Consider the following 13,165-nt stretch of genomic DNA (forward strand, 5'->3'; position numbering starts at 1 on the left):
CTCCACTCCCCTTCTTCTGCCGGGGCCCCGTATTATCTATCAGATGGTTACTTCGTGTCCTATGGATATTCCTAGGTAAAACTGATCATCAGCATCATCATTATTCCCGTCTATTTCTTTGGCTTGTGGCGTGGCGGGGAAAGCTCCGTAGTAGTCTTTGGTTTGGTTTGGTTCGGGTACTGCTGAGCTACTACTGACCGATTTCTTTGCTTTTCGGTCTGAGAAGCTTATATATTATTCTATCGGTTACTTTGGGTTCCCCTTTTTTCTTGCTTTTCTTTTCTTTCTTTCTTTTTCTTCTCTCTTACTTCACAACTTGGTTTCGCTGGTTTGGTCCATCCCTACTAGTCATCTTCTACTCTACCCTCCCCCATCCCGCATCCGGCTCTATACCCACTCTCTCCTCTATCTACAACCTATCATGGCCAAGACATTCACAAAAGGCGACGTTGCGTCGCACAACAAGGCAGATAACCTCTGGGTGATTATCGATGAGGATGTTTACGATTTGACCAAGTTTCAAGATGAACATCCAGGTGCGTGCTGGAATCCGGCGGAAGACGTTTGGTGGATCAATCACATGCTGACATCAATTTGCGACAACCAGGCGGAAAGAAGAGTATGCAATAAACCCCCTATGTCTATAGCGGAATCCCGCATCTAACCAATCGTTCCTCCCATCTAGTTCTTCAACGTGTCGCCGGAAAAGATGCCTCGAAGCAGTTCTGGAAATACCACAACGAGGGGATCCTGAAGAAGTACAAGGGAAACTTGCAGATCGGTTCCCTAGACTCCAAGAAAGCCGCGGCTCCCGAACCACCTGCTTCTGCTCCCACAACACAGCCTTCCAAGCCTCTGGCGGCACCAGTTGATGTTGCCTCGGCGAAGTCGTCCGAGACTCAGGATCCGTTCGGTGAACTGATTCCTTTTGCGGACCCGGCATGGTACCAAGGTGTAAGTCTTCTGTCTTGCCATGGCTACATTTGCAAGCGGGGGTGTGGAAAGAGGACACTAGGCTGACATTGATTACGACTATTAGTACCACTCACCCTACTTTAACCAGACTCACTCGGCGCTCCGCGAGGAGATCCGCCAGTGGGTGGACTCTGAGATCGAGCCGTATGTGACCGAATGGGACGAGGCAAAGAAGGTGCCCGATCATATCTATAAGCAGATGGGCGAAAAGGGATACCTGGCCGGTCTCCTGGGTATGAAGAAGTACCCTGTCGACTATACTCCGCACCGGGTTCAGTCCGTCGCGCCAGAGAACTGGGACTTGTTTCATGAGATGCTCCTCACCGATGAGTTGTCGCGGGTCGGCAGCGGTGGCCTGGTATGGAACCTGATCGGCGGTTTTGGCATTGGTTGCCCGCCGCTGGTGAAGTTCGGGAAGAAGCCCCTTGTCGACAGGATTCTGCCCGGTATCTTGGCTGGAGACAAGCGTATTTGTCTGGCCATCACCGAGCCGGATGCGGGTAGTGATGTTGCAAACCTGACCTGCGAGGCTAAACTATCGCCCGACGGCAAGCATTACATTGTTAACGGCGAGAAGAAATGGATCACCAACGGTGTCTGGTCGGATTACTTCACCACTGCAGTGCGCACTGGTGATGCCGGTATGAACGGCGTCAGTGTACTCCTCATTGAGAGGGACATGGGCGGTGTCAGCACCAGGCGCATGGATTGCCAGGGTGTCTGGAGCAGTGGTACCACCTATATCACCTTTGAGGATGTCAAGGTCCCAGTTGAGAACCTCATCGGCAAGGAGAACCAGGGTTTCAAGGGTGAGCAGCCTAGGAAAATGATGTCTATTTCGCAAAGCACTAATAATTTCTGTAGTCATCATGACCAACTTCAATCATGAGCGTATCGGCATTGTGATCCAGTGTGTTCGGTTCGCCCGTGTGTGTTATGAAGAGTCGATGAAGTATGCCCACAAGCGCCGCACCTTCGGCAAGAGGCTCATTGACCATCCCGTGATTCGGATGAAGTTGGCACACATGGCCCGTCAGATCGAGGCAACATACAACTGGCTGGAGAACATTATCTACCAGTGCCAGTCGATGGACGAGACGGAAGCCATGCTCAAGTTGGGTGGCGCCATTGCCGGTCTGAAGGCACAATCCACCACCACTTTTGAGTTCTGCGCCCGTGAGGCCAGTCAGATCTTCGGTGGTCTCAGTTATAGCCGCGGTGGTCAAGGTGGTAAGATTGAGAGGTTGTACCGTGATGTTCGGGCCTACGCGATCCCAGGTGGAAGCGAGGAAATCATGCTGGATCTCAGCATGCGTCAGAGCTTGCGTGTGCACCAAATGTTTGGGCTGAAGCTCTGAGAGCTGCTATCTTCCTGCATTATTGAGAGTACATAGATCACTATAGTAGTCGCTTTTTATGGCCATTTTTGCGGGTTGGACGAGAAATTGTATCTCCCACATGGTGTATTTATATGAACAAACTTGAATCAACTTGATAAAATAAGAGCCACCCTTCCGTAAATCTGACGGTGTTAGTATCATTATGGATGTTTGCTCAAATGAATGAAAACATTCAAAAAGATTCATCAATAGAACAAACAAGATCTTCAAAAAGAGCAAGAACGATGCCGCCGGGCGCATTCCGGCCGGGCAGGAGGACCAGCCATGCAACACGCCCGCCCGATGGAAGCCATCGATCTTGAACTCCGGCCACCACTTCTCCCCCAAGTCAGCTTTTTCATCCCAGCAGCCACTTCTCTTTCTCTCCAGGCCAATTTACCGGCTGTTATGTGCTAGCAGCCTGTCTTGGCATATTGTGGGAAGAACCCGCCTCTCTTTCACCTCGCTCTCACTCTGCCCCGTTGGAGACTACAACACTACCTATCCTGTCGCGGTCGCGGACTCGGACTCCCCGAACGAACGGAACTCTCCGCCCCAAACAGCTCCTGAAACCTTACGTCTGGTTGCTTCTGCTTTTTACTTGGACTGCCATTTGTCGTCTTGGATTCGCCTTCTCCAGTCTTTCATATTTCGGGCAATTCGTTGCCTCTCTTACAGATCTGTGAGCTACTATTCGCCACAGCTTCCTTCACGGTGCCGGGTTCGATATCTGTTCGACTCCTCTGAGCAACTGATTCGAGCTGATACAGTTCGATATCGCTTGACGGACGACAAATAATACTATCCAACACTTCGTCTTTTCTTCATCTGTACTTTCTTTGCAAAGCCACCATCGACCCCCTGCGCCTTGAAACATGTCTCGAAACGTGCTAGACCAAGACTTCGGGTCTGAAGAGGAGGACGACGACTTCAACCCCGCTCCTGCGGATGACTCTGGGGATGAGGATACTAAGGTTTGTTGTATTATTGGGTGGCAAAGTGAACCGTTTCATTGATACACGATTGAAGCAGGCTGCGCGTCGCGCTCCGGACGATGAAGACGATGACGATGACGAGGAGGAAGTGAATACTGGACGGAGTGGAAGGCAACGTGCTGGTAGTGAAGATAATGCCGGAAGGGGCGCCGATGACGATGAGGAGGGCGAGAATGACGACGAAGAGGAGGAAGGGGAAGAAGAGGATGAAGACGAAGAGGAAGAGGAGGAGGATGATGACGAGGATGCCAATGCTGTGAGTATAGGTTCTGGTCCTAAGTTTGGAAAGGTCACCGGCTGATCATGGTTTCGTTTGTAGGGACGCCCACGGAAGCGCAGACGCAAAGCCGGTGTGCACTCGTTCTTCGAAGAAGAAGCCGGTGTCGATGAGGATGAGGATGAGGCTGAGGATGACGAGGACGAACTAGCGGAATTCGGTGGAGAGATGCACCCGGATGATATGGACGCCCTGCCTGTTGGTGCTGAAACGGACGACCGCCGACACAGACAGCTTGATCGTCAGCGTGAACTGGCAGCTAGCATGGATGCGGAGAAGCAGGCACAGATGCTCAAGGAGCGCTATGGACGGAACCGCGCCGCGGCTACTGACGCAGTGGTTGTTCCCAAGCGACTGCTTCTTCCCAGTGTGGACGACCCTAGCATCTGGGGTGTTCGCTGCAAGGCTGGTAAGGAACGCGAAGTCGTGTTCTCAATCCAGAAGCGCATTGAAGAGCGGCCTCCGGGATCTCGAAACCCCATCAAGATCATGTCGGCTTTCGAACGTGGAGGTGCTATGGCCGGCTATATCTATGTTGAGGCGCGCAGGCAGGCCGATGTCATGGATGCACTACAGGACATGACCAATGTGTATCCGAGGACGAAGATGATCCTGGTCCCAGTGAGAGAGATGCCCGACCTCCTTCGCGTACAGAAGTCCGAAGAGCTCATGCCTGGTGGCTGGGTTCGTATCAAGCGTGGTAAATACCAGGGCGATCTGGCGCAGATCGAGGAAGTCGAAACGAACGGCTTGGCAGTGACTGTGAGACTGATTCCACGGTTGGATTACGGCATGAACGAGGATATCGGTGCCCCTATTGCCGATCCGAAGAGGAAGCGCCCTGGCATGAACCCAGCAGTGGCACGGCCTCCCCAGCGTGCGTTCAGTGAAGCTGAAGCCAAGAAGAAGCATGCAAAGTACCTGTCTGCCACGTCTGGTTTGGGTGGAAAGTCATGGAACTATCTCGGCGAAACATATGTGGATGGCTTCTTGATCAAGGACTTGAAGGTTCAACATCTTATCACAAAGAATGTCAACCCTCGACTCGAGGAAGTCACCATGTTTGCTCGCGGCTCCGAGGATGGCACCTCGAACTTGGATCTGGCTTCCTTGGCCGAGACGCTCAAGAACTCCGCTGCTGAAGACTCCTACCTTCCCGGCGACCCGGTGGAAGTGTTCCGAGGTGAACAACAGGGCTTGATCGGTCGCACAAGTTCTACTCGAGGAGACATCGTGACTCTGCTGGTTACGGAGGGCGATCTGGCTGGGCAGACAATCGATGCGCCTGTCAAGTCCCTTCGCAAGCGTTTCAGAGAGGGTGACCATGTCAAGGTTATCGGTGGCAGCAGATACCAGGATGAGCTGGGTATGGTTGTACAGGTCAAGGACGACACAGTGACATTACTTAGCGACATGAGCATGCAGGAAATCACAGTCTTCAGCAAAGATCTCCGACTATCCGCTGAGACTGGTGTTGATGGAAAACTGGGCATGTTCGACGTTCACGACTTGGTGCAATTAGAGTAAGTTTCCTTCTGCCGCTGCCATGGACACCATTTTCTAACTCATGCAGTGCTGCCACCGTTGCTTGTATCGTCAAGGTCGACAGAGAGTCGCTGCGGGTGCTGGACCAGAACGGCTCTATCCGGACGATTCTTCCCACACAAGTTGCGAACAAGATCACTCCTCGCAAAGACGCTGTGGCTACGGATCGCAATGGCGCAGAGATTCGCCATGGAGATACGGTTCGAGAGGTCTACGGCGAACAGAGAAACGGCGTGATTCTCCACATTCACCGTTCTTTCCTGTTCTTGCATAACAAAGCGCAAGCCGAGAACTCTGGTATCGTGGTCGTCCGCACCACCAATGTAGTTACCGTCTCGGCCAAGGGCGGCAGATCTACCGGACCTGATCTCACAAAGATGAACCCGGCTTTGATGAGGAACGGTATGCCTGGTGGTATGATGGGTCCTCCCCAAAAGAGCTTTGGGCGTGACAGAATGATCGGTAAGACGGTCATGGTTCGCAAAGGACCTTTCAAGGGTCTTGTTGGTATTGTCAAGGACTCTACAGATGTGCAGGCTCGTGTGGAGCTGCACTCTAAAAATAAGTTGATCTCCATTCCCAAGGACATCCTCGTCGTCAAGGATCCTGTCACAGGACAGACGATAGACATGGGCCGTGGCCGCGGAGGACCGCGCGTGCCGCATGGAGGATCTGGAGGACCTCCCTCTGCCTGGCAAGGCGGTCGTACCCCAATGGGAGCTGGAGATTCGTCCCGGACACCAGCCTGGGGCGGTCCCTCGTCGTCGAGAAGTGAGCATCTCTTTCCATACCAATACACAGTTCCATCGTGCTAACCTTTATCTTCAGCACCCGCTTGGGCCGGCATGAGCGGTTCCCGCACCCCAGCCTGGAAGCAAGACGGCTCCCGAACCTCCAACCCCTACGATGGCAGTCAAACCGCCTACGGAGGCTTTGGCTCGCGTACGCCCGCCTGGAACGCTGGAGCTCGCACTCCCTACGTTGGCTCTGGCAACAGTGACTTCGATGCTTTCGCCGCTGGCTCCCGAACCCCCGCTTGGGGCTCCTCCAATGCCGGTAACCGCACTCCTGCCTGGGGCGGAGCCACCGCCAGCAACGGCACCAAGGACCGTGGCTACGATGCCCCAACCCCTGGAGGCTACTCTGCTCCTACCCCCGGTGCCTACGGAAGCGCACCTACCCCTGGTGTTTCCGCACCCACGCCCGGCGCTTGGGCAGATAGTGCCCCGACTCCGGGTGCCTTCAACGCTCCCACCCCCGGCGACAAGAGAGCCTACGACGCACCTACGCCAGCAGCTTTCGATAACGCTGGCGGTAGTCGTCCATATGATGCACCCACACCAGCTCTGGGAGGATCTGCGGCGACCCCAGGCGCAGGTGCATACGGAGATGGTGACGATGGTGGACCGCGGTATGAAGAGGGGACACCTAGTCCTTGAGGACAGAGGCAGAGATTTTGAAATGAATATGTGAAAATAGATAAAATGCGGGCGTATCATTTTTCTCTTGTTCTCTGTTTTGTGCTTCTTACGTTCTAATCACATCATATCATTTCATATCATATCATCCGGGTGCGAGAAGCATGGTTGTTTCGTTGGACAGATCTTTTTATCTTTTCATTACTAACTGTATTATGTGTATCATCTACTTATTACTACATTGAACCCATCAATTACATTGTCCTCATTCCATCTACAGAAACAACTTAGTGAGACCCCAACGTGACAAACATCCTGAGCGGGTGAAGCAGAAAAAAGAGATCATCTACTCGAGTCACAAAATCAAAAGAAGAGAATTAAAGAAATATCACATGAACGTATCCTTTCCGCTTGGTTGCTTGCATTCATTCCTTCTTGCCTTGCTTTTGAGAATTCAAAATAAAAATACATAGTAAGACACGGCGAAGAAATAAAAGATAAATAGAGAGGAATTGCAAAAACAACCTAACGCAATCCTCTAGAGAATCTAATCAATGAATAATATCACAAACAAACATAAGCATCTCATCGACCATAGAATAGTTAAACAGTTGTTCTTGCATGCGATCCCGTCGTCCAATTTTGTGTATCCGTGTTATGTGCGAGAAGTTAAAAAAAAAGAGTTTCTTCGGAAGATGGAATAAGAGTAATAGTGGATAGAGATAAATGAAGGTAAAACTATGGCGGTACGGCTCGTGCCAGAACACGGACATTATCCACAAAACCCTTGATCAGTTCTTCATACTGGTTTTTGGGATCTCCCGTCATAGCCATTTGGCCTTGTCGGCGGATTTCGGCGGCAGAGATTTCGACTTCGAGTTCGTGTTCGAATTCGCCTTTGACTGGGGGCTGGAGGGAGAGAAGGGAGGTTAGCATGTCTTTGCTTCTTTTTGGGGGGGTGAAATATTATTAAGGGATTCTCACCTCTGATTTCGCAACCTGGGTTAGATCGATCTGGTATGCTAGATGTCGATAACTCATACGATCCTTGTTCCGGTCGCCGCCACGACCACCCCTTCCGTCGGCGACGGGCAGGTTACTGACATCGCCGTCGTAGTTCATTTCGAGGTTGACGCTGATTCGCCAGTCGACACAAGTGCGTGGGCTGTGTACGTCGAGGTCGGCGATGCGGCATTTGACGATCTTTGCGAGGACTTCGCCCGTTCGCTGATCGACGGTTACACGCACCTTGGGTTTGTGACGCGGATTGAGGTTCTGTCGGATGACTGGCGGAAGCTCGTTGGGAGAGACTTCGTAGAATGTATCCCTCTCCTTCTTGTGGGCGTATGAAAGTGGGATGCGACCTTGATTTGATTGGGGCATGGACATCTTGACCGCTTCGTTCAGGAAATTATTCATTGCTCGGTGTTGCGCCTTTGCAGAGTTAGCTGGTTAATACATATAGAAACATGCATGGTTACTTACCACAGTCATAGTGCTTTCAAACGCAGTCCTGAAGCGCGGATTATCCTTGTTTACAACAGTCTCAGTCAAGATTGGCAGAACCATCCGCTCCCCGCGATCCATATCGATGAGCTGACCCAGTTTGGCTTCCACCTCAATGATAGGCATTTGTCCGGCAGCAGCCGCCCCAGCAGGGGCTGCAATGGCGTCATTTCGGAGCACGACGTGTTGGAAAAGGAAATCGGCGACGATTTTGGTGACCTCCTCGTGCGGGATAAATCCCGTGATAGACGGTTCCCATGGCCCCAAGCTACCGACCTGTGGAGGTTCGGATGGCCGCTGCGGCGTCGGCGTCGAAGGCCCATTCACGGGCGTGGATTCCCCTTTTACTTTGACGGGAGGAGCAACAGCAGCAGCCCCAGCTCCCTGCGCGGAGGACACGGCGCGTTGGCGCACGATCCAGGGGTTTGCTGGCGAATCTCTTGCGTGTTTGGGAATAGGCGGGTGTGGCTTTGGGATGGGGGGACATCTTCCTTTCGAGCGAGCACATCTTTGGGCGTAGATAGGCGGTTCGTTGAGCCTTCGCCGTTTTCGCTTGGGCTGTTGCGGGCTCGACGTGATTTTCGGGTCTGAAGCCACTCTAGCTTTTTGGGCCCACTGGGGCGCCGAATCCTCCACAGACGATTCCTTTGTGATGGACATTCTCGACGAGGGTGAACTGTTGATGTGTTGCTGATGTGTGGGAAGACTTGGGTTCGTAGGTTGGCCCTCCTTTATTATAGTTCCATTCTCAACGTGTTCTGGCTGCGATAAAGCGGTCTGGTCGGGACGTGCCGTAGTTGCCTCGGGACGAGCCCCTGGGAGGAAGGTAGTTCTTGGGCTCACACTTTCGTCTGACTCTCTTCTTTCTGAGGTGGAACTGTGTTTGCGCGGAGTTTGGTCTAGTGTTCTTGATTCTGCTCGCGATGACCGCGCCGCGGTGGAGGGCGACACGTGCATGGCGGCAGCGGCAGCGTCCGGGCCCACCCACGGACTGGAAGCTCGATTCGAAAGAGAGTCACGACCTGAAGATTGAGGACGAACAGAAGATTGGGGTGATTGGTGGGCGTAGATAGCAGCAGCAGACCCTCGTGGCGTATTCGGTAGCGATCCTTGTGCCGGAGGGGAGAAATGTTGCGACGGATAAGGTTGTGCAGCGCCTGTCGGGGAACTTTCCCTGGGATGGAATGAGTTGGAGGAATGGGAATAGGGGGTTAAAACAGACTGGATGGATTGCGACCGTTGTTGAGCGACGGGGGACTGCTGCTGCTGTTGCTGCTGCTGCTGCTGCTGATTGTAAGCGACGGACGCGGCGAAGGAGTCACGCGAGACGGAGGCACCGTAGGGAGGAGGGGTCGGAGCTCGTTGGGATGGCGCGCCCGGAATTATGGCCGGTGTGGGACGATATTGGTAAGGCGATTGAAGAGAGCCGTAGGAGGAAGAGCGCTCGGGAGATGCGTGAGATCGTTGCGGCGGCGGAGGGCCGGGAAAGGCTGACGGATAGGAGGATGAGGATGGCAGCTGGTCGCGCGGAGGATAGATGGGGTCGGAGGAATCGCGAGGCGCTTGAGATGGCGACGGATGTGGTTGGGATGGAGCGCTGGAGTTGCCAGCGCTCTCCGTGTTCATGATGGTGCGCAAGTCCATGGCGACAGCTGGCTAGAAAGCGACAACCTGAAGGTGTTGAGTAGCAAGAAAGAGGGAAGCTGCAGACTCCCTTCCACGATCACTTGGGGACAGGCTGAACTCCAGCCAGAAAGCTCGGAGAAGTCACGAGAGAATGGCGAGGAATGACGGCATGAGGCAATCGCCAGTAAGTTGGCGATTTGCAGGGTGGAAGGGCGAAGGGCACGAAAGAGCCGGGATGGAAGCCGAAGTCGAGGAGGAAGAGGAAGAGAAGGGAAGAATGAGGAGAGCTGAATTGAAGGTCGAGAAGTTCACGTCGCGGGATCGGCACCGTATTCTGGCGTGCAATTGGCGGGTGGCCGATTGGCGGCTCGGAGCTCCCATAGAAAGAGAGATTTTGGAAGAGAAAGAGGGTGATGGAAGATGAAGCTCAGTGGAGATGAGGATGAAAAATGGTTATTCTAGCTGTTAGTCGAGAAATGAGGAAGGAGACACATCACCGATAAGTTTAATTAGAAAGTAGTAAAGTAGCATTGAGTGTATAGCTAGTAGTCCCTTCCCTACTGCCTTCCCGCCCTAAGGTTGCACCGCTCTAAGTCTCATTGCGACGCTGCCTCCACTCCCGTCTTATTTAGTGTACGAATACATCTAAGAATGATTGGAGACATAGTAAAGTTCTGGTTCTACCATTAGAATTGTAGAGTGTTCTTTTACCATGTCTTGACCTGTGCCTGTCAATGGTGCAGGTTGTATAGTATAGATTGACGGGAGTAGTAGCTATAGTATACCCGGCTTCATCCACTCCCCGTTCAAGATTATCCACTTGTAAACGAGATAAAAAAGCACAACCCAAGTGCCCCTGAAATACACCTAGGTACTCATTCGACTATACGCTAGTTCGTTTCATTCGTTCACTCATACCATGCCAGTTAACAACCCAAGAATCTCTTTACAGCGTTAGGGGATACCGAAGGTGGCAGCAAAATCCAAAGGAATAAAGAAAAGTAAAGCCAACAGAAAAAGGAAAACACAGCAACGCGAGACGATGGTGTAGTATAAGTTGGGGAAAAAAAATCAACAAGTCGTCTAATAGTGCTTTTCTCCATGGCGCTACAGTGCCACACCCCATAATCCACGTCCACCGCAGACCCCAAGCCAGTCGCGCGGATGCCCGGCGGGGGTGGTACCGCCCTGCGGCGACCAGCTGATGTTCGACACTTCGTTGTCGCATAGCCATACGGCGGCCGGGCCACGCTCACTGGGTGTCGCGGGCGTGCCCGCATTATGCGGGGCGGGAGGCATGGGGGGCACAGGAGCCGCATTGTGCTGGTTGATGAGGTCCCACAGAAGTACGAAGCAATCGTCCGCACCAGAGGCCAGAACCCCGCGGCGATTGGGCGACCACTCAACGCAGTTGATGGAGGAGCCGTGGCCCTTCAGTTCAAGAAGAGCCTGTCCGGGCTGTCGGACGTCTAAAACCCGCACGATGTTGGAATCTTGCGAGAAGGTGGCAAGAAGGTGGGAATCATGGGGTGATGCTATGACTGTTAGCGTCCAGTTTCAACCGCAGCCAGCAAATCTGACCAAATACATACCAGCGATGCGTAGTAGAGGCGGGGGCCATACGGGCTGGGCTTGGCCAGAAGGACTTCCATTGCCCGGAGTGGGGACTATAGCAGGTACCCGTTAGCGTATAATGCAGGGATCTCTGAGAAGAAATAAATGGGCATTACCCTTCTCATGCTTCTCCGTGGGCTCGTAGATGATAGTGCTATGTTCTAGGCTGCGGAGATCAAACATGCGCACACTACCATCAGCGCCACAGCTGACGAAGACGTCCACGCTATTCGCGCAGAACCGAACATCGTATACTTCTTTGTCATGTGCAATCAGCTGCGTCTTAGCGGTAAGGGTGGGAATATCCCAGATCGTGCAGGTGGTGTCGATACTCGAGGTAATGATCAGACTGGGGGAGATTGTATTCCAGTCCAATGAGGTGATTGGAGCGGTATGCTCGGGAGATTTGGAATTGGAGAGCAAAGCCAGCGGCGACAGTTTCGCTGTCGGTGCGTGTTGGCTGGCCGACCGCGTAATGGAGTTGGAACTTGGTACGGGTTGCGCCGTTGGCAGCGACCATAACCGCAAATGATCGCCAGACGTGGCCAACAGATCAGTAGACTGCTTCTGCGATGACGGCGGCTCCCAGAGTATCCGTGTTACTGGATATGAATGGGTGGCCTCTGCGGTTTTCACATAGTCGAGCTTGATCTCCCCCGCGGCGGCATCCGGCGTATCGGGGTCGGGTTGTGTCCAATGGGTATCTATAATTTGTATCTATTCCGAATTAGCACAACTTTGAGGTTGCGAATATGAAGAATGCAAGGTGGCAGGGGTACGCGTACGTAGTTGTGGTTATCCTCTAGATAGCTTCCCAAGGCAATCTTGCCCCCGAACGAGCTGGAGCTCCCCGTGATAGGCCATTTGCACCAATCCATGGAATATATAGGCCAAGGAGCGATGTAATTGCTATTGGTAGGTACCGGATTATCCCCGTTGAACGGCGCCATACCGGAGCTGGTGATTGGGTCACCTAGAAGGTCCCCTGTCGGTCGGATGTCGGCTAGACCCAACGGTGAGTATTTTGTTCCCTGAGGTGTATGGGGAGGGTATGCAGAGCCAGGTGAAGAGCCTGGCTGTCTGTATTTTGGCTGCTCAAACCCCGCTGGGCTGGATCTAGAATGCCCATGAGAGTTGACCATACTGGCGCGGGCATTTGGCTGCTGCTGCTGGGGCGGTTGTTGTTGTTGCGCCGACTGGGGCTGTTGTCCTGATTGTGATGTTGGCTGCATTGGTGTATTCAATTCAGGTAGTGTTGGTAGCGCCGAAGGTGCAGTGTTGACTGATACTGCAGGAGGACGGTTGACGTTACCCGGCTGGAGCGCTCCCGGGAGTACTCCGCTCGCGCCGCTGCTTCCACCACCACCATACTGACCCGGCTGCGACCCCAATGGGTGAACATTGATGGAAGGGACATGGTTGTCTTGACCGGCGGGGTATTCGTGAGACATCGATTGTCGCTGCAGATTGGGGCCCGTCGATGGAATATGGAGCTCCTCAGGTCGACCGTAGCTTGTCGCCCGCCGAGCGTCGTAAGGCTGCGTAGGATTCGACATGACAGCGATGGCCGAACAATCCGAGACCTCAATAATGAAAGGCGCAGCCCACCGCACAGCAGTTGGAGCTCAATGAGATTCTCGGATTGAGTTCGGGAGTCGAAGACGTAGGGCGATAACGAGGGTACGAGGACTATCCGGAGGAGAGGGGATTGGCGCTAGGAGCTCCGACTGCACCAGGGATGTGCTCGATCTGGATCATATCACGGGGGAAAGATGATTAAGGAGTCAGAGAGACATCCTGGAGCTCGAACGAGGGGAAGGAATGCCTGCA

General features: G+C 53.2%; 3 protein-coding genes across 3 annotated transcripts; 1 reads left to right on the forward strand and 2 right to left on the reverse strand.

Moving 5' to 3' along the window:
- Positions 1–421: 421 nt before the first annotated feature.
- Positions 422–2,333, forward strand: BO85DRAFT_373261 (putative acyl-CoA dehydrogenase; the record flags this gene model as incomplete). The annotated part of the gene is made up of 5 exons (XM_025656071.1): positions 422–536; positions 608–619; positions 686–954; positions 1,040–1,784; positions 1,840–2,333. 5 exons carry the CDS (start codon positions 422–424, stop codon positions 2,331–2,333), a joined length of 1,635 nt encoding a protein of 544 aa, XP_025515043.1.
- A 4,665-nt stretch (positions 2,334–6,998) lies between these two features.
- Positions 6,999–10,212, reverse strand: triA (putative mRNA capping nucleoside-triphosphatase). The gene is made up of 3 exons (XM_025655431.1): positions 8,075–10,212; positions 7,574–8,023; positions 6,999–7,498 (listed from the first exon to the last, which is right to left on the reverse strand). The coding sequence occupies exons 1-3, from the start codon at positions 9,737–9,739 to the stop codon at positions 7,328–7,330; spliced, it is 2,286 nt and encodes a 761-aa protein (XP_025515044.1). The 5' UTR covers positions 9,740–10,212; the 3' UTR covers positions 6,999–7,327.
- Positions 10,213–10,388: 176 nt separating this feature from the next.
- On the reverse strand, positions 10,389–13,164 carry BO85DRAFT_449837 (WD repeat protein). The gene is made up of 4 exons (XM_025660247.1): positions 12,121–13,164; positions 11,452–12,052; positions 11,314–11,388; positions 10,389–11,256 (listed from the first exon to the last, which is right to left on the reverse strand). The coding sequence occupies exons 1-4, from the start codon at positions 12,889–12,891 to the stop codon at positions 10,829–10,831; spliced, it is 1,875 nt and encodes a 624-aa protein (XP_025515045.1). The 5' UTR covers positions 12,892–13,164; the 3' UTR covers positions 10,389–10,828.
- Position 13,165: the final 1 nt, after the last annotated feature.

Source organism: Aspergillus piperis (assembly GCF_003184755.1).
Source record: "Aspergillus piperis CBS 112811 unplaced genomic scaffold BO85scaffold_10, whole genome shotgun sequence".
Taxonomy (NCBI): domain Eukaryota; kingdom Fungi; phylum Ascomycota; class Eurotiomycetes; order Eurotiales; family Aspergillaceae; genus Aspergillus; species Aspergillus piperis.

What these genes read in the sequence shown, in the direction of transcription:
- triA (XM_025655431.1), bottom strand. Translation starts at nt 9,739, where the DNA reads ATGGACTTGCGCACCATCATGAACACGGAGAGCGCTGGCAACTCCAGC. An exon ending in TTGAAAGCACTATGACTGTG is followed by an intron (nt 8,024 to 8,074) that starts GTAAGTAACCAT and finishes AACTCTGCAAAG; the next exon opens with GCGCAACACCGAGCAATGAA. An exon ending in CCCAGGTTGCGAAATCAGAG is followed by an intron (nt 7,499 to 7,573) that starts GTGAGAATCCCT and finishes CTCTCCCTCCAG; the next exon opens with CCCCCAGTCAAAGGCGAATT.
- BO85DRAFT_449837 (XM_025660247.1), bottom strand. Translation starts at nt 12,891, where the DNA reads ATGTCGAATCCTACGCAGCCTTACGACGCTCGGCGGGCGACAAGCTAC. An exon ending in CACGGAGAAGCATGAGAAGG is followed by an intron (nt 11,389 to 11,451) that starts GTAATGCCCATT and finishes TACCTGCTATAG; the next exon opens with TCCCCACTCCGGGCAATGGA. An exon ending in GCCTCTACTACGCATCGCTG is followed by an intron (nt 11,257 to 11,313) that starts GTATGTATTTGG and finishes TAACAGTCATAG; the next exon opens with CATCACCCCATGATTCCCAC.